This window comes from Cyprinodon tularosa, unplaced genomic scaffold (genome assembly GCF_016077235.1).
Source record: "Cyprinodon tularosa strain WSP-4 unplaced genomic scaffold, ASM1607723v1 ctg921, whole genome shotgun sequence".
NCBI lineage: Eukaryota > Metazoa > Chordata > Actinopteri > Cyprinodontiformes > Cyprinodontidae > Cyprinodon > Cyprinodon tularosa.
In genome coordinates, this window is record NW_024039698.1 from 47,739 (window position 1) to 75,020 (window position 27,282).

General features: G+C 39.2%; 3 protein-coding genes across 5 annotated transcripts; 1 reads left to right on the top strand and 2 right to left on the bottom strand.

Annotated features, from left to right (window-relative positions):
• Window positions 1-2,035: 2,035 nt before the first annotated feature.
• Window positions 2,036-3,991, bottom strand: LOC119776291 (tetra-peptide repeat homeobox protein 1-like). Of its 3 annotated transcripts, none has more exons than XM_038274609.1 (5): window positions 3,940-3,991; window positions 3,806-3,852; window positions 3,104-3,709; window positions 2,187-3,043; window positions 2,036-2,091 (listed from the first exon to the last, which is right to left on the bottom strand). In XM_038274609.1, the coding sequence occupies exons 1-4, from the start codon at window positions 3,954-3,956 to the stop codon at window positions 2,199-2,201; spliced, it is 1,515 nt and encodes a 504-aa protein (XP_038130537.1). In that variant the 5' UTR covers window positions 3,957-3,991; the 3' UTR covers window positions 2,036-2,091; window positions 2,187-2,198. The 3 variants fall into 3 exon arrangements, with proteins under 3 accessions (XP_038130537.1, XP_038130538.1, XP_038130536.1); XM_038274610.1 differs by having other exon boundaries at window positions 2,187-2,623; window positions 2,744-3,709; XM_038274608.1 differs by having other exon boundaries at window positions 2,187-3,709.
• Window positions 3,992-10,437: 6,446 nt separating this feature from the next.
• On the bottom strand, window positions 10,438-12,060 carry LOC119776295. The gene is made up of 3 exons (XM_038274613.1): window positions 12,015-12,060; window positions 10,892-11,949; window positions 10,438-10,852 (listed from the first exon to the last, which is right to left on the bottom strand). The coding sequence occupies exons 2-3, from the start codon at window positions 11,696-11,698 to the stop codon at window positions 10,625-10,627; spliced, it is 1,035 nt and encodes a 344-aa protein (XP_038130541.1). The 5' UTR covers window positions 11,699-11,949; window positions 12,015-12,060; the 3' UTR covers window positions 10,438-10,624.
• Window positions 12,061-14,467: 2,407 nt separating this feature from the next.
• Window positions 14,468-26,369, top strand: LOC119776285 (neutral cholesterol ester hydrolase 1-like). Its single transcript, XM_038274602.1, has 5 exons — window positions 14,468-14,736; window positions 18,122-18,344; window positions 23,556-23,625; window positions 23,940-24,111; window positions 25,690-26,369. The coding sequence occupies exons 1-5, from the start codon at window positions 14,602-14,604 to the stop codon at window positions 26,308-26,310; spliced, it is 1,221 nt and encodes a 406-aa protein (XP_038130530.1). The 5' UTR covers window positions 14,468-14,601; the 3' UTR covers window positions 26,311-26,369.
• Window positions 26,370-27,282: the final 913 nt, after the last annotated feature.

Below are 27,282 nucleotides of genomic sequence, written 5' to 3' on the forward strand. Positions count from 1 at the left end.
ACTGGTTTAAATCTTATCTATCTGATTGATTTCAGTTTGTTCATGTTGATGACAGATCTTCAACATGCTCAAAGGTTACCTGTGGAGTACCACAGGGATCAGTGCTAGGACCAATTGTCTTTACCATATATACGCTCCTAATCGGTAGAATTATTAGACAGCATGGGATTAATTTCCACTGTTATGCTGATGATACCCAGCTGTCTATAAATCCAGATGAAGCTAACCCATTACATAAATTACAGGCATGTCTTGAAGACATAAAAACCTGGATGACTCTTAACTTTCTCCTTCTGAATGCAGACAAAACAGAGTCTTTGAAAAATAAACTGATTAGTCAGCCACTTCATTTGAATGGGATTAAACTGATTTCAGATAAAGTAAAAAATCTTGGTGTTTTTTTATCATTTAATCAAATTTTAATCCCATATCAAATAGGTTTCTAGAATTTCCTTCTTTCATCTGCGGGATATTGCAAAAAATTAGAAATATCCTGTCCAGGGTTGATGCTGAGAAACTAGTCCATGCATTTGTTACTTCAAGGCTGGACTATTGTAATTCTTTACTATCAGAGTCCACAAACTGTAGTTAAAAGCCTTCAGCTGATCCAAAATGCTGCAGCCAGAGTTCTGATGAAAATGAAAGAGATCATATCTCTCCTATCCTGGCTTCTCTTCATTGGCTTCCTGTTAAATCAAGAAAAGAATTTAAAATCCTCCTTCTCACATATAAAGCCTTAAATGACCAAGCTCCATCTGATATCAGATATGATTGTTCCTTATGTTCCTAACAGAGCACTTCACTCTCAATCTGCAGGTTATTAGTGGTTCCTAGAATTTCTAAAAGAATGGGAGGCTGATCTTTTAGTTATCAGCCTCCTCTCCTGTGGAACCAACTACCAGTTTTATTTTGTGAGGCAGTCCTGTCTACTTATAAGGGTATGCTTAAAACTTTCTCTTTTGACAAGGCTTATAGGTAGAGTGGCTCAGCTATCTCTATAGTTATTGCACTATAGGCTTGGACTGCTGGAGGACATAGGGACCCCTATATCATTCTCTCAGCAGAATCTTTTAGTTCAATCTGTAACTATTCTCTTTCCTCATAGCTTCGTCTGGTCTGTTCCCGTTTGGCTTTGACCCCTTCCTGGAGAGAAATATCAGCTGCGCTGTTGCCATCAACACCTTTGTTTATGTCAGAGATCGGCCTGTTTTCCCCCCCAATGTAGTCTGTTAAAAATTAACAGAAGTATGGGAGAGTGATTCATTGGACACAGGTGATATTCAAGTTCTTAGCGTCACTTCAAAGTTTGAATTAGTACTCCAGCATGCCATCAAGTTGGCAAAGGCCTGACAAGCCATTCATTTGATATGGTTGTTTTGGAGTAGGGATGCTTTATGAAACCTGCATGATTGAAGATCTTCCAGCTTCAGAAACCCCTGCTGTACAAGTTGAATTCAAGCCCCATCAATAAAAGGGCTCACCACAAAAAACCCTCCCTGGACTCTGGAGTGAGATTGCATAATTTCCCCACTTAATTTACATTCACTGACAGAAAGCATAGGAAGTTGGAATATAAATTAAAGTTTGGAGTGGCTGACTAGTTTCGCAGAAAGATAACATTGCATTTATGGAAATTGACTGGCTTAATGTTTGACTTTACTGCTTTAATGAAGTTATGTACCTGCATTGCTTCACTACTCCAGAGAGCACCACAAGATCAAGTCACTTCTGGCTTTCAGCACACTGAAAGCCATTTCCCACTATTATTGTGGTCAGGAAAATTGCTTCTGGAAGGAGTAGCCTTCTGAAGGTTGGCATGAAAGCAGCTAATGTGCAGAAGAATGTCCTTTGCCTCTCCAAGTGGTTTGTGGAGCTATAACCACAATTACTCCTAAATAGTTGGCGAAGCCTTCATTTGTAGCCATCCATTTTGTTTAGGACAATTTATACATTTGAAGGATATTTTGCATCCATGATTTGAGAAGCATTTGTAGCCCAGTAAAACTAAGCATCAAACAGAACAGGCTTGTGTAATGAAAAGTTTGCTTTATTTTAAGATGAATGACCCTTCAGACTTTACCACTACTGCACCTGTTAAAGAAAAAAAAAAAAAAAAAAAAATTAAACTCTGACATTTATAAAAAAATAAAACCACACACACACACACAACTTAAGTTGGTACTAACCTGATTCAGATCTTAACAGGCAATTGGAGTCAGAAATGGCCATTCGCTCTTGCAGCCTGGACTCTTTAGTGGATATCCATGGTTCAAGGTTCTTTTTGAAGCCTCTCTAGGCTTCATGTTGAACATCAGGGGCACAATTCTGTGGCTTGCTGGGCCCCCTACTGGGTAGAGGGATTCAGTAGAAGGCAGTTGTTTGCTTTGACTTGTTGAAGGGTGCATGGTCCCAGCATCAAATGTATGTGAAAGACAGGGAGCTGTTGAAGTCCCACTTGAGCAAAGAAACTTTCCAGAAGAGTGTGGTGGCTGGACCTGAGGGACACGATTTCGTTGGAGCCTAGGATCAAAAGGAAGCCCTGGTGGGCTGCAAGGACCTGCTCCAGTCCCCATTGAACAAGGAAACATTCCAGGAAAGTGTGGCTGCATTTGAAGGACGGGACCTCCAATTGGAAATTTGGGCTCTACAGGAAACCTCGGTGGCTGGACCCCAGGGACGGGACCTCCTATTGGAAATTTGGGCTCTACAGGAAACCTCGGTGACTGGACCCCAGGGACGGGACCTCCTATTGGAAATTTGGGCTCTACAGGAAACCTCGGTGGCTGGACCCCAGGGACGGGACCTCCTATTGGAAATTTGGGCTCTACAGGAAACCTCGGTGGCTGGACCCCAGGGACGGGACCTCCTATTGGAAATTTGGGCTCTACAGGAAACCTCGGTGGCTGGACCCCAGGGACGGGACCTCCTATTGGAAATTTGGGCTCTACAGGAAACCTCGGTGGCTGGACCCCAGGGACGGGACCTCCTATTGGAAATTTGGGCTCTACAGGAAACCTCGGTGGCTGGACCCCAGGGACGGGACCTCCTATTGGAAATTTGGGCTCTACAGGAAACCTCGGTGGCTGGACCACAGGGACGGGACCACCTCTTTGAAGTGTAGGATCAAAAGAAGGCCTTAATGGCACACAAGAACCTGCTTGAGATCCCATTGAACAAGTAAACTTTCCAGGAAAGTGTTGCTGCATTTGAAGGATGGGACCTCCAATTGGATAATTGGGCTCTCCAGGAAGCCTTGGTGGCTGGACCCCAGGGACTGGAGCTCTTATTGGAAATTTGGGCTCTACAGGAAGCACTGATGGTTGCACCTGAGGAAAGCGACCACCTCTTTGGAGCGCAAGACCACAAGGACCTGCTTGAGATCCCATTGAACAAGAAAACTTTCCAGGGAACTGTGGCTGCACCTGAAGGGCGGGTCCTCCCATTGGGTATTTGGAGTCAAAGGATAGCCTTGATGGCTCACAAGAACCTACCCAAGTTCCAATTGAACAAGGATATTTTTCTTGAAACCATGGTTGCTGGACTTGAGGGGTAAAACCAACTTTGTACTGGGACTTGGGAAACCGATTCCAGTTAATGCCTTGTTTCTCCTGGGGCTGAAAGAGCCTTTTCTTCCAAGCCGAATAGCCCAGCTTCTCTGGCCCCTCAGTGGAAAGGTCAGATTTAAAAGTTCTTGATGGCACACTCCTAGCTGTTAAAAAAAAAAAAAAAAAAAAAAAAAAAAACACATGATGAGGAGTCTTTTTATATATAATTTTAAAAAGTTTACACAACTCAGCCTGCTTACCATTTACTTTACTTGTCCCCACTGATACTAAGAAAGCAACCGCCAACCTAATAAAGAAAAAAAAAAAAACACCAAAAAGTAGGCAGTAAAAATACTATCCAACACATTTAATTATTTTATAGCTTGACACATACCTTAACAAAAACCCCATAATGTAATGTCAGCCAGTTGAAAGCCAGCACAGTACTCAGGCAGCCATCAGTCAGATAAAGTGCATACTGTCAATTCAGCTCTGAAGCCTTTTATACATCATCCTCTGGCCATAGTTTGGTAAATGACAGGTGTCCAAATTCAAGTCAGGTGTGGCTAATTATCTTACAAGAGAGGTTTACTGCAGTGCAAAAAAAAAAAAAAAGACAGGGAGAGGGTTTTTTTCATCTACATTACAACTCAAACAACAATTTGGCTTGATCCTCTCTTGAATTTATTTAATTTATATACATCGCTTTTAAATTATTTGTATGACTTATATGCAGGTAATTATAAATAAAAAAAGTTTCTAGTTTTACTACTCCATACAGGTGGAAATAAACCCCACTTAAAAAAAAATCTTTCCTTTCATTTATACTAAAAAGGAAACTCTCAGAATACATTTATAGTAAAACATAAACTTCTGGTTTAGGACCAGATCAACAGCAACAGAAATAATAAATCTTAAAATTCAAATTAGATTTTTAGCATTTCAGACAACACAGTAGCCAATGTGCTGAACATATAAAGAAGAAATAAAATGCTAAATTCATTCAAGAATTATTTGTCTCAATTTTAACTAAAATGCCTATAACTTATTGCTGTCATATATATTGACATTTAAAGGTCTGGTTAAATATGAAACTCCACACGCAAAATCTAAGATTAGAAATAAAAAATTAGATATAATCTGTTGCTAGGTAACATGGTGAAAATGTTCACTAACATAGAGAGTTAAGATCTTTGAGGAAGGTTTAAATAAAAATGTCTAAAGCATAGGATGTATTAGGAATTACTTGGTTAGGAATTACTGAGAATCTTTTAACATGGCAGAATTGCCTTTTTGGAAATATCAGAGGTCAGATTTCTGAGGATGCTGCAATGATGACCGGTTCTAAGAGCTGGTTTATTCAGTGAAGAAGACTAATTTCCCTTTGGCCCCTAATTGACCTCATTCCACTGCACTCTGCAGATAGAAATAAACACTAAAAAGAAAAAAACAGAAAAGAGGGCATAGAAAAGGATGCAGAAAGTGCAAATTCCAGCTGAAAAGTGAAAGTAATCACACTTAGCTAAACTCTAGAAACTGTCCAAAACATAGAAATCATAAACCAAATACACAACAATTGAAGCGTTTTGAATTTAGATTTGTTTGGTATAATTCTGGACTACAGTTTAAAGGAATAGTACACCCAAAACATGATTAGCCTTCATTTTCTACTCACCCCCATGCTGAACAACACTCCGGAGTACTTTTTTGATATCTCAAATGCATCTGGAGATCTGGGAGGCTTCTTGCTGTCTGCTGACATTCAAATAATGGAGGTCTATGGTGACCGAGACAGAAAGGTCCATAAAAGTCCACAAAAAACGTGTCAATATTCCTCCATACTGCTCGTCCAATGTATTCCAAGTGTCCTGAGTGGGTAGCATTCAGAATTTACTCGAAACGAAGTCATTTAGAATGTTTTTAGAGCATAAACAGTAGTGTATAGGATTTCCTGAAAGCGCGCACATGCGCGCTCACGACGCTACGGAAGCCGGCAGACCAAACCAGATGAAAGTGCGCATTCAGCGTCTGCTCTGCCAATAATGCAAGCGTAGAAGAAGAAATGTGCTGTTTACCTGTGCAAAGAAAGAAACAACGAAAGAAAAATGTCTGAGGACTTCAGTGTTGAGGAAGAGCATGAGTTCTTTGCCGAGCTGAATGCGCTGGTTTGGTCTGCCGGCTTCCGTAGCGTTGTGAGCGTGCATGTGCGCGCTTTCACTATATCACTATTTCACTGTATCACCTATACACTACTGTTTATGCTCTAAAAACATTCTAAATGACTTCGTTTCGAGTAAATTCTGGATGCTACCCACTCAGGACACTTGGAATACATTGGAAGAGCAGTATGGAGGAATATTGACACGTTTTTTGTGGACTTTTATGGACCTTTCTGTCTCGGTCACCATAGACCTCCATTATTTGAATGTCAGCAGACAGCAAGAAGCCCCCCAGATCTCCAGATGCATTTGAGATATCAAAAAAGTACTCCAGAGTGTTGTTCAGCATGGGGGTGAGTAGAAAATGAAGGCTAATCATGTTTTGGGTGTAGTATTCCTTTAAGTTGAACGACAGAATGCTATACATGAGAAATAGAGAAAACATCTTAAAGTACATCACATGAATATGAACTATTAAACAGTGCATAGATTCATAAATACTTATACTTCAATGTGTTTAGCCAATACACTGTATTGGTTTAGCATTGATTTACACAAAGAAATTGCCATCTGTATCCATGTATTCAACACAGAAGAATAATACATGCAACATACATGTAGGTTTTTGTCAAGGTACATAGATACTTCTATGAAAAGGTATTTGTATTTTGCAGACAGTTTTCTACATTTTTGTTGTTGTTGTGAGAATGTTTTACGGTCACAAGACAAACTAAAACACAGATAACTGAAATTAATACAAAATGTAGTTTTTCTATCATTTAACTCAATAACACACATTTTAAATTTCAGATATCAGTCCCTCCAAGCCAAAAAAGGCACATAATATGAAGACGTATGTTCATTTAAATTATACAAAGAGGCTTGAAATGAAAAATAAATGGGAGTACATTTATAGGGCTCCATGTAAATGAAAGAAATCAGAAGTTCAGTTTTGAAAAGTTGAAATGACTTTAATTGTCATTATGTATACACAGAGGGCCGGATTTATCAAGATCCAATTTTGCGTGCAGTAATTTTCGCTCGCAAACTGGAATTTTGCGCGAGGGGCTGAACCATGGTTTGCGGTTGATTTAACCAGAGTGATTGCGTAACTGGTGGCAGGTGCAAAACTGTTGGAGACGCCCTATTTAAATGATGGTTTTGCGCGTTTTGTGGTTTGCGGCAAAGTAGTTTGTAGTTTCTACAAACTAGTGCATTAAGAAATTTAAATCTTACAGTGATATATAAAGAAAAAACTTTGGCAACCTTTATTCCCTAAGGTGGTATGTGGCTGAATTTCTACTTCACTGCAGTAAAAAAAAAAACAGGTGTTTTGTATTGGCCTGTAGAAAAATGCACATACCAAATGGCTCACAAGAAGTGACTGTGGATGAGATTACGCATCCCCGCAGCATTGGCATGTTGCTCCACAGGCGCAGGGGGAGAACCCCGACCCCGTCGGACAGCACTTCTGAAAAACGAGATTGGGAGATCCCAGCTCTCGCTGCAACCGTACGCTGGAATGACCCAGATTAAAAAAAGTGCAATGTTGCAAGGAGTTTAGTGATATCTGGTATTGCGTGGGTCCTCCTTGCGGCTGGCTCCAAATCCATTCGGAGTTCCCCCAACAGCTCCAAAATGGCAATGCTGGATAAACGATATGTTTTGATGATCGTTTCCTCGTTCATTCCAAAAATATTCACACGGAGTGAAAAACTGCGTTCTCTGCGTCTCCTTGCTTCATTTCGATGTCTCCTTCTTGCGACAATAACCGCTGCCATGTGTGCGCAATTACGCATACAGACCATTTGCACCTTCTTTTGAAACGTGTTAAATATAGAGTCAGATACCGTTAGCAAAATTGCTTTCAGGTTTGATAAATTACTTTGCGAGTTCTAAATTAATATATTTACATGTTCTCCTCCCACAAGACGCCCTTTTGCGTGTAAACGCCCAATATTGCATATTCATTGCAGAAAAAGTACTAAATGGATAAGAGGCGCTATTTAGCACGTTTTAAAGACCAAATCCTTTTAGCACGCTGTTGATAGATCAGTTTGTACATTTTTTAGCGTGCGCAGTGAAATAGCTCACGTTTTAATACACGCAAACCTTTGATAGATCCGGCCCAGAGTGTATACAAAACAAAATGTAATTTAGTACAGCTTTCCAGAAAGTAAACGATCATTTCCAATCCATAAAATGCAGCAGTGATCAAATGTAAACATTGTGGGAGAAGAAAAAAAACAACTTGGTGCAAAAAAATGCATTGATATAGAAGTTCAGAGCAATAATTTATATGGTGCAAATATGCAGTATTTTTGGTTTGGTGTTCACAGTGTGATGCAGAGTCTGTGACATGATTTAGACTTTTCTCAAAAGTTCAGCAGTCTGATGGCGGTGGGGAAGACGCTGTTGCAGAATCTACTGGACCTACATTGAATGCTGTGAAGCCTTTCCCCAAAGGGCAGCACGGAGAACAGTACATGGTGGGGGTGTGAGGGGTCTTTTATGATATTTTGGCCTCGGGACACGCAGCGCTGTGATAAAATGGCTCCTCGCTTTTTCATCTGAAGCGCTGCAGCCTCCACACCACGCAGTGAGACTGCTGGTCAGAACGCTCTCATTGCTTCTTCTGCTCGCAAGGATGGGTGGGGACAGGTTGGCTCTCCTCATCCTCCCCAGGAAGTACAAGCGCTTCTGTGCCCTTTTGACCAGTGAGGTGCTGTTTACAGTCCATTTGAGGTTGTCAGTGATGTGCATCCCCGGGGAATTTGGTGTTGCTGACCACCGCTACAGCTGAGCTGTTGATTAACAGTGGAGCATTTGTGCAGAAACTTTGCGATGCAGCCACTATGATTTTACCTTGGACATATTTATCCATCCATCCATTATCTGACACGCTTGTCCCGAGTGGGGTCGCGAGGGGTGCTTGTGCCTATCTCCAGCAGTCAATGGGCGAGAGGCGGAGTTGGACATATTTAAGTTTATAGAAATATGTAGAAATAGAATTAAAAGTCTTAAATCCAAAGGCACTACATTTTTGCAGATCAGTTGTTTTTTGTACAGTTCTAGCTCAAAATGTTTCACATGGCTGCCCTCCTAATTGACATGCAATGGCAGAAACTAAAACAAATCCTGACTCACAGCATTTTTAGGCTTAATTTTACATCTTTGAACAATCATTAAGTACTGTCACAATTGCTTTCTATTCTCACTATAGAAGCCAAAGCTCTATCACCGTCAGTGGAGACTGTTTAGTCCCAACATCTGAAATATTTCAACAGTCTTTTTCCTGTTCCATGGCACCCTAACTCTGGAGCACTCACCCCACCAACCAGAAAATGCAAGTTTTATCTTCTCTTAAGAATTACACCGAGCAAAAACATTCGTTTTGCTAAAACACATTTTCAGTCCAACTTTGATTTCAGATTTCAATTAACTTTACAAAGTCCAACTTTCAGGAAAAGATTTTCGTTTAAAACATTGTGCTTGTGCTCTGTGCATAACTTCTCTTAATCAGTTGATTGCTGGACCTTTATAAAAGATCAGAAAGACCCATTTGTAAAAAAGGTAGAGTATGCGAAGGCTTAAAAAAAATATAATAAAATGGAATAACACAGGTCTAATAAGGAGTCAAGATTGGGTGGCTGCTGAGATAGTAATGAAACACTGAAGCTTTAGGAATAAAAAAAAAACCACTGTAGAGAGACAGCACTACATCTTGGTACAGAGGAATTGGTTTAACAGCTGGAATAAAGCAACCACATTCATCAAAAGCTTCAATGATCTTTAAAGCCCTCTCACCAAAGAGTAAGTGATCTTTGATCTATGGAGCACATTCTCTAGTCTTGGGACTACCCCCCAAAAAATATTGTTTTTAGAAGTTCTAGTGTCAGAATAGTTTAAGGCACCATCTCAACAGAAAAAGCATTTATTCAAACATCTGTAGTTCAAAACAGGACTCATTCAATTCAGTTTATATAGTACCAATTCACACCACATCTCAAGGCCCTTTACAGTTCAAACTTATTCAAAGTGTGAAGGAAAACCAGTTGATTGCATCGACGCATGAAATCCATTTTTCAAAATACAAATTTTGGGACTGGATGGCAAGTTTCAACTCCAAGAATGCATTTAGGTACCACCTTAGGACCTATACCTGTAGAAGCAGCATTTAGTTCTTATGCTCCAGTTACCCAGATCAAAATCTGGACACCCTAAAAAAAAAAAAAAAAAAGGGAGGTGCTTGTATGGTCATTTAAACTTCACCTGAAGCAGTCTAGACCAAACTTGCTTTAATTACGCTACTGCATCACATCAGGTTGACTTTGAATTGTGCATTACAAGTTAACTTTGCCTGTGAAAAATCTACACTTTCAGTTAAACTAAATGTGGTTAAGCTTCATATCTGAAGGAGAGTAGTCCAAAATGTATCCCTTTGATGTAATTAGATCAACAAGCCAGTCAAGATGGCAACATCCCACATACCAACTACAGTAGAAACCAGTTGCAGATTGAACACTTTAGTATTCTTGACTGCAACTTGGATTAACAAATTTTTCTTCATGTGCATTCATTAGAGTTGATGGTTTAAAATGTTCCATCCATAGCAAAATTTCTAAGCTGATAAGTCCTTTAGTCTATCAGAGTTTAAAAAACAGGGATAAGCATTGGTGAGCTAGAAATAAAGGACCCAAACAATTTAAACACAAGACAAAACATCAGGGCAAGATGGAATACTTTATTCAACAGATCAGCACAGCCAACAAGCTTGAAGTCAAATACAATAAATTAAAAACAATTGCATGTACACCTGGATGGTCTTGTTGCAGTTGAAGCACAATTTGAACATCTCAACTGATTGCCCGTGAAATCAAAACTTAAAGGTTACAGACTGACCTGATGGGCTGAATGGGTTTACGCTGGCACATGATACACCCTCTGAGGTAGAACCCCTTGCCTGGCTTTGTAGTTTGGCCTATTTGTGTGGCCTGGTGCTAGCACTACATAATTTGGCCTCTGGGGCAGAAAGTTTGGCCACCTGGCCAAAAGGCGCGCTGCTCTGTGCCCCTGGTAACTTTGGGGTTGCCGTTTAGGCATCTGAGGCTCTAAGGGGAGTGTGGGCCTGTAGATGTGCTCATGGGGTTTCCCAAACGCCTGGAAACTCTGTTGCTCTTGTTGGGGCAACTCTGGCTCCATGGGGCTTATAGGCCCATAGCCATGATCATGGGGTTTCACAGGCACTGTGAGACTGTTCCGATACTGGGGCTCCATGGGTTGGAAGCCATACTCTCGCTGGGGATGAAAGCCAAAGCCATGCTCTTGTTGGGGTTTCACAGGCAACTGGGGACGAAAGCCTTGAGCAAGTTGTGGCACCATGGGAAAACTAGGATTGAAGTAATAATGCTTAGGCTCTGGAGACACTTTGGGCCAAGGCTTTTCCAGGGGTGACCCATAGAACAGGTGGTCCCTGGAGGGGATACCTTGGGAAGGGGGTTCATGATGCAGAGGGAAAGGGTGACTCAGATGCCACTGGGACTGATGACCTTGAGTAGCATGAAGTTGGGGAGAAATGGGCACCTCCGGTTGGTTACCATTAGCCTTGGGATTCTTAAGTGCCTTTTTTAGGAGATGATACTGCTCAAGTTCATGAAGCCATTTTTGTGGGTACCCACGCTGCTGTAGGTCATGAAGCCATTTTTGTGGGTACCCACGCTGCTGTAGGTCATGAAGCCATTTTTGTGGCTCCTCACCAGCACTCTCCCCTTCAGCTCCCTTCTCCTGCTGCTCTTTTTCTTCTGGACCACAGTCAACCTTTATTCGATGAAGTAATTCAGATAATTGAGACAATGACTTTGACAGCCTGTGCTGTATCGCCATCTGGGGTGGATGGCTTGTACTTGCTGGCTTCTCAGTTGGGCAATCAGAGTCAGGGGCATTTAGGGAAGAGGAGCTTCGAACTTGTGCTGGCCCCTGAGCAGAATCTTTCATTGGTGGGTTGTGAGAGGAACTGGTTGGACATGGGGGTTCCGACTCAGATGTGTTTTGCTTCGGTGTTTCAGCCTCCAAGTCATCAGCAGTTGTATTGTAGCAACTGGTGTCATTTTCATTCAAGAAGTCTTCATTAGGTGGCAATGTGCTTTGTAGCAATTCATCCCCAGTATTATTGCTGCTTGCACCCTTTTCAGAGACAGCAGCCAGTGAATCTTCCCTCTTGTCCTCTGGAGATTCATCACCATCAGCTGTTTGAAGAAAGTATTAGTTTGTGAATATTACTAGCCAGACAATTAGTTATAGCAGTACTTACCGAATGTGTGGTGTACTCCAATAGCCAACAAACAAAGCAGTAGCAACCTAAAACAGCCAAAAAACAAAATCAATTTTAATTTAAGTCAAACTGGTTATGCAAAAACAGCAAACATGATTTTGAATAACAAAATTAAGGCTTATTCTTAGTTAAGATGGAAATTGACAAAGAGTGCAACATGAAATTTGGAGGCTCCATTTTTGTGACTATTGTCATAGTAATCATTTCCTCCAGTAAAACATAACATTTCAACTTGCCTTAAGAAATTCCCCATGGCCTCAGCCACACCAAACAGCAAACTGAATTGGAAAGAGAGGCTGGAGTATATATATTAATGTTCCCTGTTGTCTAATTAGAAACAGCTGGAAGCTGGCAGCCAAACAATTAACCTACAATTGTACTCAACTAAGAGTAGCGCTACCTCAACATTATTTTACTCAAGTGAAACTAAAAAGTGGCCATTCCAAGAAATTACTTGGTAAAGTATTTGGTAAAAAATACATTTTTAATTTAAATAAGGGTAGTGAAACCCTTATAGGTAAAAGTATGGACTATGGAGAACTTATTTTTTAAAAGATTTAATCGAGTAAATATATCTAGTCACTAGTCAAGTTTCTTTTTCTACTGAATGGATTTCAAAATTACGCTCTTTCCATTTCACATATTATTAGGACACTTATTAAAGAATGGAATGTATTTTGTCCTATTTATACTCTTGAATGATTTTACATATTGTTGCCTCATATATACTGAAATAAATTATTTATCTTAGTGGTTTGGTGTCTATACAAAGTAAAGAAAAGTTAGAGTGTATTTTAAGCATACTTTTATATTTTTAAATGTGGTTTCAATGTCACTTTTTATTGCAGATATTGTTTGTTGTAAAAATTACTTGTTCAGTGTTTCTGTTGATAAAATAATATTTTACTGTAGTTTCTTTAGTTTAGGAGGTGAACTCTGCAATAATAATGAGCAATGTGTGCATCCCCTCAATAAAATCTGACACAGCCAATGTAACCCCAAAATCATAAATTAGCTTATTTCCTTTATTTTAATTTGCCAGGCAAATACTAATATGTTTTAAGTGTCCGACAATTTTATTCTACATTTCTAAAACTTGGTATTCCTCCCCTAAGCCATTCTTTCTAGTGTGAGAGTAGTGGTACTTGAAAAATATGAAAAACACCCCAAAATAGACAAATATACCATTAGTAAACACCAGCCCATTGTAAAAACGGAAACATCAAAATGAGATGAATATGTTTTGGGAGGTTAGATTATTTAACTGTACGGGATTTTTTATTTTATTTTACTTACTTATCTACTTGACTTTACTACACACACACACGCCTGTACATACAAGTACTCTGTAAATGGTGATCCAGATGTTTAGGTTTGCTCCAGGTATAGTGATACTCTGATGAACCTGTTACCTGGGCCAATAAGCCCCTGCCAAATTTAACTATAGCCTTTTATCTAATTAATTCGATTTTTATCTAATATTTTCCCTATTATCACTGCCTGCTACATCTGACCTTACATTAAAAAAACAAAAACAAAAAAACAATGGTAATTTGCAGAAATGTGGCCCCTTAATTTTACAACTACGTTCAGAAGCTTAGATCAATTTCTCTCATTCATGGGGGAGTGTTAAAGGGTTGTTAAGTCCAAGGCTGTAGACAATTAAACTGACTACTTTTACAAAAAGGAAATTATTAAAGTTAAGCCCTTGTGTGCTTAAGTATGTGTAAAGGGCATCTTCATCTAGGAGAATCTAGTGTGTACTTGTTTATTCATTTTAAATTAAAAATAGCTTATGTTTAAATAAAAACAGTTGTGAAAGTTGGGGGAAAAAAATTGGTCGTTTTAATTTTTTAAAGGTTTGCATCTTATTAAATCTATCAAAAACACAGCGTTTCACAACCTTAGTGTCTGCATGAGATGTTGAAAAAATAACTTTCCGTAATTTTGTGTGGTAGTTAGTTATGTAGTGAAATAAGCCTACAAATCTTTTTTTTTTTTTAAATCAAGTCGGTATGATGTCCTTCTAAAACTTCATGTCTGAGTTTAGCCATGAATAGGGTTGCCAGATTCATGAATATTAAATGAGGGACACTTCTTGGCCAGTGATTTCCACCCTACCTACACTATGAATATATTTATTAAACAAACCTGAATTATATATTCAGGTTAATAACTGAGTATTACTTAAAACGGGTCATTTTATTTTTAAAGAAATGTTGGCAACATAATGTGTTAAACGTCATTTTTTTTGGGGTAAGTTTTTTTTATTTTTTTTCTTATTATGGACTACAAATCCCATAAGCAAAGTCCTTACGCAAGATCTAACTGACTTCCGGTAGAGGCATTTCAAAATAAAAGTTTCATCAGGTTTCTCCATAGTAAAAACTGCCGACCAAGGTGTCATTTTATGCTTTTATTTTCAAACTAGGGTCATTCCTCGGCGTTTCGTCGATCCCTGAAGGAGCCTTCCTTCACCCCGCTCCCTCCTCCCTGACCGTTGGCTACCTGACAGCAGGCAGTGCCGTATGAAACCGGGCAGGTTCTCTCCTCCTCCCGCTGCGTGATGAGGCTCCGTTTGGCCGGAGCCGTGCTGCTGGCGGCGGCCGCCTATTACGTGTACCTGCCGCTACCTAGCGGCGTGAGCGAGCCCTGGAAGCTGATGCTGCTGGACGCCCTGTTCCGGAGCTTCATGCAGGCGGTGAGTGGCTGAGGGATGCGCTGAGCTGCTGGAGGTGGAACACCGGGGGACAGGTTGGAGGCTCTGGAGCCCCGCAGGGACAGATAAGGCAGATTAGAGGCACGCGGGTGACGTAAACACCTGTCTGGGATCTGAAACATATTCATAGTATGCTCCTTAAAATGTGTTAAATTTATAAATAAAAACTGTATTAAGGTGATTTAATCTTAAGATGTATTTCTGAAAGCTTATTATTATTATTTAATATATTTTTTTATTTTTTTTTTTGTTTATTATTACAAATGTGCGTTGTTTTGAATCGGATGGATGGAGTTAAAAGGCTTAATATAAACTGATAGAGATACACTAAATACATGGAAAAGATGTGGAAATATTATAGAGCTAAAAAAAAAATTCAAAAACTCTAAATTATGTCTTTTTAAAATATTTCTGCATAGATATGCTGTGCAAAAGGTTCTCTGTAATCTGAATTGCAGCCATTAAATTTTCAGCTAATCTAATTTACAATGTTTTTACTGTAAATTTTCTGTGAGGTAAATTTAAGAACATATAAAGGCTTGATTAAAGCATTAAAGGTGCATTTTGAGAAATAACTTCAATAATTTAATAATTAGATATGTTTTATTTTTGGATATGTTCCTTCATGCAGGTCAGTATAACGGTGAAATGCTGTAAATGCTGTAAGAGTAACAGTTCCTAGGTTTCTGTAGGAAGAAAATACTTCTCAATGCACTTATAGCTGGGTTTAATGAATACAGGTAGATTAGTAACTGCAAAAACAGCTGGTTTTCTCTGTCAGAATAACTAAATAAACAACTTCAAAGTCAGCAGTAGAAGCAGTGATTTACAAATTAAACGTGTTAATCAAGATTATTAAATTACATATTTCTTTTAGGCGTTAGGAATTTATTTATTTAGATTGGTTTTTGATCTGATTCTTGGTCTTTTTTAAAAGTTTGTAAAACATGACCAACAATCTCCAGTCAAATAAAACTAAGGAATTATGTCATCATTTCAGTTCCAGCTTTAAACTATTCGTCCCTTTGTCTTTATCTGCCTTTTGATGAGCCAAAAATCAGGTGGATGGAGAAATAGCTAGTTATGCATTAAGCAAACTGAAGAATTGTTAATCCTTAGTTTTGATGTATTTTCTTTATTACATAAAATCAGATATTTTCAGTGTTTTACCAGCTACTTAAGGTGAAACTGTCTGATCCTCAGTCTTTTGTGGTCTAAGTGGAACTTCTTGTTCTTTAAAGCTGCTCTGCAGGTGACATGAGATGATAAAATAATCCTCTGTCTGTGCAGCCAAAAGGCCTTTATGTTGCTCAGCTTTTACAGAGACACACATGTCGGGGCAGAAACTGTTGTTTTACATGTTAATTACTGGCTCCCAGCAGCAGATGCCGCGCCCGTATATTTATTTAAAAAAGAACAAGTTTTACAAGTGCTGTAAGTCCTGTCAGAGGACAGGTTTGACTCCTTGTTCAGTGATTTCACCTTCATTCGTCAGTGGGATGGAAACTTTCCACTTAAAGTCGTAGGGAAGATGATTTCACATTCAAAACGAATAGTTTTTAGCTGTCAGAGGAGTGAATGCTTTGGGAGTTTGTGATGATTTAAAGATTAAGTTTTTCTAAGCTGGATGTTTTAAAGATTAATCTATCTGGAGTCAAACATAGCTGTTTCTATTATTGAAACGGTGTGATTAGTATTAGATGATATTTTAGATGTATAAAGAGAATGTATCAAGTTTTGCAAGTAAAGCTTGAAGGAGACTCCATTTTTCTAAATGGTGCCAAACTGTGCAACAAATTTCAATATGTCATTGCAAAAAAGTTTAAAAAACAATCCACTGGACTTTGTTTCCAAGTTTGAAGACATTTTGCTTCCCATCCAGAAAGCTTTCTCAATTCAAAATGTCAGAAACCAATTAAAAATCATTGGGGTCCGAATAAAGAAAATCAAAAACCAGTAAAGGTCCAGAAACATTTTTAATTATAATGTTACTTTAAACAGAATTTAACACTGAAATAAAATGAGTTTTTTATGCATCCATGTTATACATTGACTTTTAAAATAAAATAAAAAAATAGAACATTTTTCCAGTTTAAAATCTAAAGTGTTTTTTGAAGTAGAGAACAACAGATCAACAGTCGTTCAGTTTGGTATATAGTCAATTTCCTGATTCACATATTTTATTAAACACCTGAACTGACCATTTGTTTTAATTTTTTCTATTTTCTGTCTTAATGTTGGCAGTGGGCTTTCTGCTGCCCTGCAAGGCTTTAAACCTTGTTTAATGGAGACTAAGCCATTCTAAAGCACATATCAAGGAGCTCATTTTGATCCTGCATCCATATTTATTGTTGATTCTGTTCATGGTGGAGAATCCTGCTTCACAGCAGCAGGTTGACCAAACATCCTCTAAATGTTCAGGACCATCTTTGAGCACCATTTCACTTTTCTTTCAGCAGTTCACCGCAGTTCTTCCAGCAGTCCACACTTTCTCTGCTCTCTTTTTCTCATCATCTTCTCCTTCTTTCCCATCGCCCGGCTTGCTGCAGGTTTGCCTGCTGTGTCTAAAAATAGCAGCAGCAGCAACCCAGACTGACAGCAGCTCATTGGATCATTTGGATCACCTGCAGCCTGGTCACAGACACTCTGGAAGGCTTTAACATATTAAAAGGAGAAGCGGCGCAAGTGAAGTTAGACACTATCATGGGACAAACATGACAGTAATTTATAAATATTTTAAATCAGGTTCGGTCCGCGGTCTGCTAATCCATGACCTCTGCTTTATAGAATAGAACAAAAACAAAGCCTGTTTTTTGCTTAGAAAACATGCAAATTGAACTGAACAATTTTGAATTGAAAAAACCTTCTGGATGGGAAGCAAAATATCTTTAAACTTCGAAACAAATTCCAGTGTTTTTTTTTTTTTACTTTTCTGGAATGACTATGACCTGGATGACTGAGAATCTTCACCTGAATTCCAATATATCGTTACTAAAACCTCTGTAACTTTCCTTAAATTTCCCTCAGCTGCATGAAGCTTGCATGGGTAATGTCACTCCTGGATCTCAGGTTTCCAGAAGTTTTTAGCCTTTATTATAATATGTCTACATTTTAATTTATTGAATAATGCAAATAAAATCTCATGCGAGGAGAAAAAAAATCCTCCTATTTTTCTCAGTTCCAACATTTTCTCTGTTGTAACCCTGATAGCATCTCTTAAGTGTTTGTTTTATTTTGATATCAAGCTTGTTTAGATAGGTTGAAGATGCAGGGAAACCTTTTATTCTGGTTCTTATTTTTTGCACAAACTTCAGGAGAACCCTTTGGGGCTTAAAGTTGATGAACGTGGCTTGTTTGTGCATTTCAGAGTGATGCAGCCCACACCCTGGGTGTGTGCCACCGTGTTCACCTGCTGAACCGGGTGGTGTCCTGGGTGGAGGTGATAGAGGCTCGCTCCTGCTCCGCTGTGAACGTGACTGACTCCACACTGGGAGGTGTCCCCACCCGGGTGTTTCAGCCGAAAGGGGAAAAGAAGCTGAGAAGAGGCGTGATCTATTTCCACGGAGGAGGCTGGGCGCTGGGCAGTGCAAGTGGGTTTGATTCTGTTCAATTCAGTATTTTCTCCATCAAAAGTAAAAATAGCATGGTTTAAGAAGTCATTTCTTTTTATTTTTGTGTAATTCAGTTAGAACAAATGGATTAACTTTATTTAGATTTAACTAAAACTTCAGACATGTTCAGAAAAGGCATAAATCACTGTATCGACTCATTATCAGATCTTATTCTGCTAAAATATCTTTGGAAGCTGATAACCTTCACGGGGTGGACTTACTAGTAATTCGCCATATGATAATACAAATGGCAAAAAAAGGTCCACATTTTTCATGGGGGTGGCCCGGCTGGACCAATGAGGTGGGGGAAAAATGGATAAGTTCAGTGCCCATTCTGCCAACAAGCACAACGTCCACATTTTCTGAATAGATCGCTGAAGAAACACCAGATTTAGCCTAAAACTGTTGCCAATGAATCAACATCCATGCTGTCTGAATTAAGGCATAATGGACAATCTTTGGTTTTGAGTTCCAGGTGGGATCACCTCATCCATTGGTTGTTCCCCATGCCAATCATTATGATGAGCTCATTTCCTCTTGCTGTGTCTGCACACTTCTAGCATCTATGCGTCCAGTTGGCTTCAGTTTTAGATATTATTCGTAGCTTCACTGCTCTCACTTTAAAAGTGGACAACAGTCGCAAGAATTTTTATTTTGCCACCTTTAATATTGTTATAGTGATTTAAATAATTAACTACAGTATTTCTGTTTTCTGTTTATGGTCAATATATTTTTTTAAACTTCAAATTAGTTAGAACACAGCACTAGTGGCACAAGGACCGCAGGTCGGATTTGAATCCGGGTTTGCAGTGTTGAGGACTAAAGGGCTGGTTATACTCCTGCAGCAGAGTGTCGCAGTGAGCTGGTCGCAGGTAAGATGCTGATATTTTTGATTTATGCTCAATTTTCAAGTGTGGTCTGCGCTATGTTGTTCCACTCCACAACGCTAGAGGCACAATCACGAACTAGCTGTGGGTCTAGATACAGAGGCAAGGAAGTAGAAAAACGCAAATGGCAAGTTGTGACAACGGAAGGACAATGAGGGCGAAAAAGAGCGAGGGTCCAGGTGGAAAAAGGGTCCCAGTGTTCTAGTGCACCTCACTCTTCTAGCTGGTCCAACTTCACAATTCATGTTCAACAATGGTGGTCACACAAACGAAACAAGCCGGTAAGCTTCCAAACAGGTAATACACATACTGTAGCGTGGATGTAGATTTGACCAATCAGAAGCCTCCTGTCTGCGGTCACCTACAATTTGGAAGATGTGCAGCAGAGTGTCTGCGGAAGGGGAGGGCGCTTATCTGCGTTCACTGTGACACATACGCAGGCGACCTGGTTTCTAGGGGTGTAAATCACATCCATCATGGCGATTCGATTCAGTATCGATTTCTTGACCCAATGATTCGATTGTTTTCGATACTCAAGAATACACCACGATTCGATTCGATTAATGGGTTCATTTTTTTTTTTTTTTTACACCTTACAGGCTAGACAATGTTTCAAATTTGAAATAAATAAATGAAAGCTGTAATATCGTTTAGGGGTGGGTATTGCCAAAGAAGTCACGATTCGATTCGAATCACGATTCACAGGCCACGATGCGATTCTATCATGATGCATCACAATACTTGAATTATTGCGATGCATTGCAATATTTTCTCCTCAATGTTTTGTTTTTGAATGACTCGGCACAGTATCCCGCGGCCGGAAATGCTTGTGACACAAGGCAGCGTGCGTCAACCCATTTGCAGCGACATCTACTGGACTGGAAGTTGTATTACACTTGTTTTTGGCTGATGTTCGCCAACCATTCATGCAATTTTATTTATTCATTTTTTTAAATTAATAATCGATACTTGGCATCAAGAATCGATGCAGTAGATCACGAAAATTAGAATCACGATGCATCATCATGACGATTATTTTGCACACACCTAATATCGTTATGCATTTTTTTTTGAGAAACAACAGCAAATAACAGAAGTAGAAAAGTTGCACTCCATCTATTCCTATTAAAACCTCATTCACTGAAAAATATTAATACCCCTGCGTTATAGATTCTATAAGGCTTTGCATCAAAAATCCTGCACAAAATCAGTGCAATGAGTGCAATGCAATACCTCGGCTCCAAACGTCCCGCCCCCTCCACAGACGCTCCGCTGCTCCTCTCCCAAATTGTAGCTGACCGCAGACAGGAGGCCGGCTTGTTTTGTTTTTATGACCGAAATTGCGGAAAACAACTCATGAAGTTTGACCTGCAAGAAGAGCGAGGTGCACGAGAACGCTCGGACCCTTTTTCCACCGGGATCTCCGCCTTTTTTGGCCCTCATGTCCCTCCGTCGTCGACTAAACGCGCCCCCACTTCCTCGGCCGTATCTAGACCCACAGTGTGTAGCACAGACCACGCTTCAATATTGAGCATAATTTAAAAATGTCTGTGTCAAGCTCACTGCAACACACTGCTGTAAGAGTATAACCAGGAAGCGAGGTAGGAGGACAAAATAGGTTTAGCGCCACCGCAGCACGGGAGGGAGAATTACGTGCAGGAGACCAGAGGGAAAAAAAAAACATGAATCGATTATCTTGCGGACGTGTCGATGCATCGGATCGTCGGCTGTTGGTTTAATGCATCAATACAAAACGATTATTATTTACACCCCTACTGGTTTCTGAGCATAAACCAGCCTTAAGGCTTCTGGAGAATTTTTTTTTTTTTTGTCTGGGTGGCCAGTAATTGGTTGAGGGTGGCAATGGCGACCCCTGGCACCCACATCTGGCTACAACCCTGCAAAAAAAAAAAAACTGCTTTCTAGATCTACAGGCCTTTGTGGTTCATGTTTAAGATCCTGCTAGGGATGATTGAAGGAGGAAGGCTCTTTAGATCAAATATGGAAGCAAAGCTCAGGTTAGTATGAACTTAGTTTTTCACAGTTATTTACAAAATTTGAGTGAATCACAAGATTTCTGGAATGCTGTTCTAAGAACAGATGGACCAAAGTCAGTGGAGGACAGATTACAGGTGCTGGTCATAAAATTAGAATATCATGAAAAAGTAGATTGATTTCAGTAATTCCATTTAAAAAGTGAAACTTGTATATTATATTCATACATTACATACAAACTCATATATTTCAGATGTTTATTTGGTTTAATTTTGATGATTACAAATGACAACAAATGAAAATCTCAAATTCATCATATCAGAAAATTAGAATATTACTGAAGACCAATAAAAACAAAGGATTTATAGAAATGTTGGCCAACTGAAAAGTATGAACATGAAAAGTATGAGCATGTACAGCACTCAGTATTTAGTTGGGCCTCCTTTGGCCTGTATTACTGCAGCAATGCGGCGTGGCATGGAGTCGATCAGTCTGTGGCACTGCTCAGGTGTTATGATAGCCCAGGTTGCTCTAATAGTGGCTTTTAGCTCTTCTGAATTGTTGGGTCTGGTGTATTGCATCTTCTTCTTCACAATACCCCATAGATTTTCTATGGGGTTAAGGTCAGGAGAGTTTGCTGGCCAATTAAGAACAGGGATACCATGGTCCTTCAACCAGGTACTGGTAGCTTTGGCACTGTGTGCAGGTGCCAAGTCCTGTTGGAAAATGAAATCTGCATCTCCAAAAAGTTGGTCAGCTGCAGGAAGCATGAAGTGCTCTAAAACTTCCTGGTATGTGGCTGCGTTGACCCTGGACCTCAGAAAACACAATGGACCAACACCAGCAGATGACATGGCACCCCAAACCATCACTGACTGTGGAAACTTTACACTGGACTTCAAGCAACGTGGATGAAGTGCCTCTCTTCTTTTCCTCCAGACTCTGGGACCTTGATTTCCAAAGGAAATGCAAAATTTACTTTCATCAGAGAACATGACTTTGGACCACTCACCAGCAGTCCAGTCCTGTTTCTCTTTAGCCCAGGCAAGACGCTTCTGACGCTGTCTGTGGTTCAAGAGTGGCTTGACACAAGGAATGCGACAGCAGAAACCCATGTCTTTCATACGTCTGTGTGTGGTGGTTCTTGAAGCACTCACTCCAGCTGCAGTCCACTCTTTGTGAATCTCCCCCACATTTTTGAATGGGTTTTGTTTCACAATCCTCTCCAGGGTGCGGTTATCTCTCTTGCTTGTACACTTTTTTCGACCACATCTTTTCCTTCCCTTCGCCTCTCTATTAATGTGCTTGGACACTGAGCTCTGTGAACAGCCAGCCTCTTTAGCGATGACCTTTTGTGTCTTGCCCTCCTTGTGCAAGGTGTCGATGGTCGTCTTTTGGACAACTGTCAAGTCAGCAGTCTTCCCCATGATTGTGTAGCCTATAGAACTAGACTGAAAGACCATTTAAAGGCTTTTGCAGGTGGTTTGAGTTAATTAGCTGATTAGAGTGTGGCACCAGGGGCCATCAATTTTGAACCTTTTCACAATATTCTAATTTTCTGATATGATGAATTTGAGATTTTCATTTGTTGTCATTTGTAATCATCAAAATTAAACAAAATAAACATCTGAAATATATGAGTTTGTATGTAATGTATGAATATAATATACAAGTTTCACTTTTTAAATGGAATTACTGAAATCAATCTACTTTTTCATGATATTCTAATTTTATGACCAGCACCTGTAGTGATTTGGGCTTGTTTTGCAGCCTCAGGACCTGGACACCATTCACCAATCGCATTGAGTTCATTCATATTTGAATCCATTATGTAATATGTTAACCCCTTGTATATAATTCCCAGGTTTACCTCTGCAGTTTTGTCTTCTTTAGCTTAAACCAGATGCTTATTATTTTTAGTTTTGACCTAAAAGTAACATGAAATCCTTTTTTTCCTTTTTTAAAACAGCTCCCATGTAATGTAAAGCAGAGCAGCTGCAGTGATCATAAACTTTACTGTAAACAGTCTCATTTTAGATAAGCTACACTTATACACAAATTGATGTGGCATACTTTCAAGAAAAACATGTTTTATTTTCACAATAATATCATCTGGTTTAATTGAATTGAATAAAATCCCTGGAGTCATGTTTCTTGAATTGGTGCTCTATAAATAAACTTAATTGAAATGATAAATGATTATAAAAGGCTATTATTATAAATGTCATTTGCAGATGTTTTATTCCACATTAACATATTTGATCAGTTTTTAAACTATAACATCTGCCACTTGTGTTTGCTTTTGCAGAGATGCGCTCCTATGACCTTCTTTGTCGGAAAATGGCAGAAGATCTGGACGCCGTCATCATGTCTGTAGAGTGAGTGTCAGGATTTAGATCAGTTATTAAAAAGAAAAGGATTAATTTTTTTTTAGTCTTATTGCTTTATTTTTCTTGCTAACAGTGGTGCTGTCTGTTAGGAAAGAGGAGGTTTGTTTGATGTTGAACTTCATGGTAAATTAGTTTTCTGGGACACCGCCATTCAACAAACAAAGAGTTTGTTCAGTTGTCATGGACACGGTTTAAGCGATAAGAACAGTGAGATGATTTCTGCCCAGAAACTTGACTGTGAACGAGTAAATATGATGATTTAAACTATTTATGCCGTCATGTTTCAATTATCCTGTTTACAGTTACCGCCTTGCTCCAGAGGCTGTGTTCCCGGATCAGTACCATGATGCTTTGGCAGCATCGCGGGTCTTCCTATCTGATGAGCTTTTGCAGCAGTACGGCATCGATCCGGAGAGAGTTTGTGTGTCTGGAGACAGCGCTGGAGGAAACCTGGCTGCTGCTGTGGCTCAGGAGGTAGAAAAGCAAACACAAACAATTCAGGGATGCAGATTTAGGTTTACCTGTTGTACCTAAATGTGCAAATGTAGTTCATTCTAAACTGCCATGCTGACCCGAATATAGGACGACCCTGATTATAAGATGACCCCCTCTTTCCAGGACTAGGTTTTAGGGACAAAACAAAAGGACAAAAAGGGAAAAAAAAGACTGATAAAGCAAATTTATTTTGCTTGAAGAAACTATTTTATATTTAGGTGCTAAGAATTTCATTTAAATATTGCATTGAAAGATTTTTGCAATGAAATAAAAAGTAAAAAAACAGGGAAACATTTAAATGAAATCTTGTAACACTCGAATGCAATCTGAACTTTGCTCATAGAACGTCTCAAAAACCTGCTTGATTCCCAGACGTCCTGTGCCTCGCTGCGATCGCTGTTACTCCTACTCTCTCTCTGCAGCCCTGCAATTTTTTTATAAGTTTTTCTTTAGCTGTTCGCATTTTTTTAGTCTTTTTGAGCGTTCCGTCTTCTGACATTGTAACTCTTTATTTCTTTGCTGTCTGAGAGTTGTTTGATGGCTCTGCTATGTTGACCACCATTATCTCCATTTATAGCATCCATGTCACTTCTTCTCTGTTGTGCAGCCACAGTGGGGTCACTGGCTTTATGAAAAAATGGCGCCTTCTGCTGTTGAGTTCATGTAGCGACCCCAGACAACTTCCAGCCGTATAGTTGGTTAGAACGTGATTATGAGACAACCCCCACTATTTTTACATCGTTTTAACGAAAAAAAAACCCTCTTATATTTGGGCCAATACAGTATTGTGCTGCAAACTGTCATGAAATGAGTTGCTTTGTTATATAGTAGTGATCAGTAAATGGAGACATGTGGTTCTTTTTTAATTTCACTCCTTTTAATTTGTTAAAAAAAGAGAGTAAAACAAATTATATGTTTGCAACTGGTTGACAGGAGTGTTAAAGTTTTTTATTTTTTTATCTATCATCCTAATTATTAGCATATTTAGCATGGTAGCTTGTTTTGCATTCCAACTGTGTTTTTCAAGAACATTTAGTTGCTGGGGGTATGATCCTAAAAAGATATGAGGTAACTAAAGACTCAGAAATTCTGTGCTGGATCTGTTCATCTTTGAGTTAAACGGTCCTTCCAGCTGATTCTTCATCTAACAAGGGCTGCAACTAGCTATTTAGCAAATTGATAAATCTGTTGATTATTTACTGGATTAATAATCGGATAGCCAAAGGTTTCTTAAAGAAGACTTTTTGCTAAATTAAACCAGGAGAAACTAAACCTTTTTCCAATTGATGAGTTCTGGATAGCGCATATTGATAGACGACAAAGTGTTTTTTTTGTTATCTTAAATGCAAAATGTTTACATGTTTTATACAATTTTTGGTATAATTACTGCTCTAAGTGGGTCACTCTGTCAGCTAAAGGCACATTTTAGAGTCTCTATGCTCCAGTTAATATTAATTGATTAAATTAGTTGACGATTATTTCAGTAATCGATTAATCAGGCTTAATCCGATTATTGTGTCAGGCCTTCATCTAACGCTGTGTCTTTTTTTCCTACAGCTAAGTGCAGATAAATCTCTGAAAGTGAAATTCAAAGCGCAGGCATTGATCTACCCAGTGCTCCAAGCTCTTGACTTCCACACCTCATCATACCAGCAGAACCAGGCCGTACCTATCCTCTACAGGCCTTATATGGCTCGGTTTTGGCTGCAGTACCTGGGTGCTGACTCCTCCCTGGAACCACTCCTGCTGGCCAATAATCACAGCTCTCTGGACCAGCCGGCCATCAGCGCCACAACTCGCTCCAAGCTGAACTGGACCGCTTTGGTGCCGGCCGAGCGCAAGAAGAGCTTCAAACCAGTCGTTAAAGAGAGGGGCTCGCCAGGCGTGATGAGTGAGGTGCCGGGGCTGATGGACGTGCGGGCGGCGCCACTGTTAGCAGAGCAGGAGGTTCTGGGTAAAACCCCCAAAGCGTATGTGATGACTTGCGAGTTTGATGTTCTCAGGGATGACGGCCTGATGTACGGCAAACGCCTACGGGACGCTGGCGTCGAGGTGACTAGTGACCACTACGAGGACGGTTTCCATGGCTGCATGGTGTTTGCTAACCTGCCAATGATGTCAAGCGTTGGACAGAGAAGCATGATGAACTATATCCACTGGCTGGACCAGAACCTATAAGCAAAGCAGCTGCTTCACAAAAAGCTCTTTGTTGAGCTTTTATAGATGGGTATAAAAAACAAACCCATAACCCATAAAAGGAGCAGAACAGCTTTAAAAAGAAATGTGATAATTTGATGAATAGCTTTAAAAGATTTTAAAATTTTATAGGAGATGAGAGGAAAGACCAAAAGAACATATTCATAAAAACAAGCAATATTCCATGGCAGCCTTTTTGAGGTAGACAATATATTTATGGCTTATTTATTTATTCTGAAATTTCTAAGAAACCTTTTAGATGAAGACCTAATTTACACTGGATTAAAAAGACACTTCACATAAATGTAGAAAAAAAAAGTCAACCACTGGAACAAAAGTAAATTATAAAGCAGTGTTTTTTTTTCCTTCTTTAGTTTTCATTTTATACATTCTAAATGTATGTTTTTGAGCATCTTCCATTATTTAATGATTGGTTATTCCATTTATGAGCATATTTCATAATTTATTTGTGTATTTATTTGAATGGCTCATGTTTAGGTCATATTACATTTTTGATTAGACCAAACCAGGTGCTGTTTAGGCAACAAAGTTATTCCGTAAAAGTTCAAAAAAACAACAAAGTTGTTGTTTCTCTGACCCTAAGAAACAATAATTGCAATTTTGATTATGAGATGTACTCACAAAGTAACTTTGAATAATTATTTCAAAGGAAAAATAATATATTTATTGCACATTCAATTTAAATACAGTAAATATGGCGTGAAAATGCCTAATATGGCCTTAGCCGCTGAAATCAACTGACCTTGAAGTATAAAGTAAAATGCCTCCTTCCAAGTAGGAGCAAAACTTTGCTAAATTATTTAGGGCAAGTAGTAAATAAAGAGTTTATGGATTACATAAACGTTAATGAAAATCTAAACAAAAATCAATGACTTCCTTTCATTTCATGCAAACAATTTGGTGTGATTTATGTAGGCTGAAATGCCTTTTTTA

Coding starts and splice junctions, on each gene's coding strand:
- LOC119776291 (XM_038274608.1), bottom strand. Junction 3,710..3,805: donor GGGGACAAGTAAAGTAAATG/GTAAGCAGGCTG, acceptor TTTTTTTAACAG/CTAGGAGTGTGCCATCAAGA.
- LOC119776295 (XM_038274613.1), bottom strand. CDS start 11,698: ATGAAAGATTCTGCTCAGGGGCCAGCACAAGTTCGAAGCTCCTCTTCC. Junction 10,853..10,891: donor GCCCCATGGAGCCAGAGTTG/CCCCAACAAGAG, acceptor GCGTTTGGGAAA/CCCCATGAGCACATCTACAG.
- LOC119776285 (XM_038274602.1), top strand. CDS start 14,602: ATGAGGCTCCGTTTGGCCGGAGCCGTGCTGCTGGCGGCGGCCGCCTAT. Junction 14,737..18,121: donor TCCGGAGCTTCATGCAGGCG/GTGAGTGGCTGA, acceptor TGTGCATTTCAG/AGTGATGCAGCCCACACCCT. Junction 24,112..25,689: donor CTGCTGCTGTGGCTCAGGAG/GTAGAAAAGCAA, acceptor TTTTTCCTACAG/CTAAGTGCAGATAAATCTCT.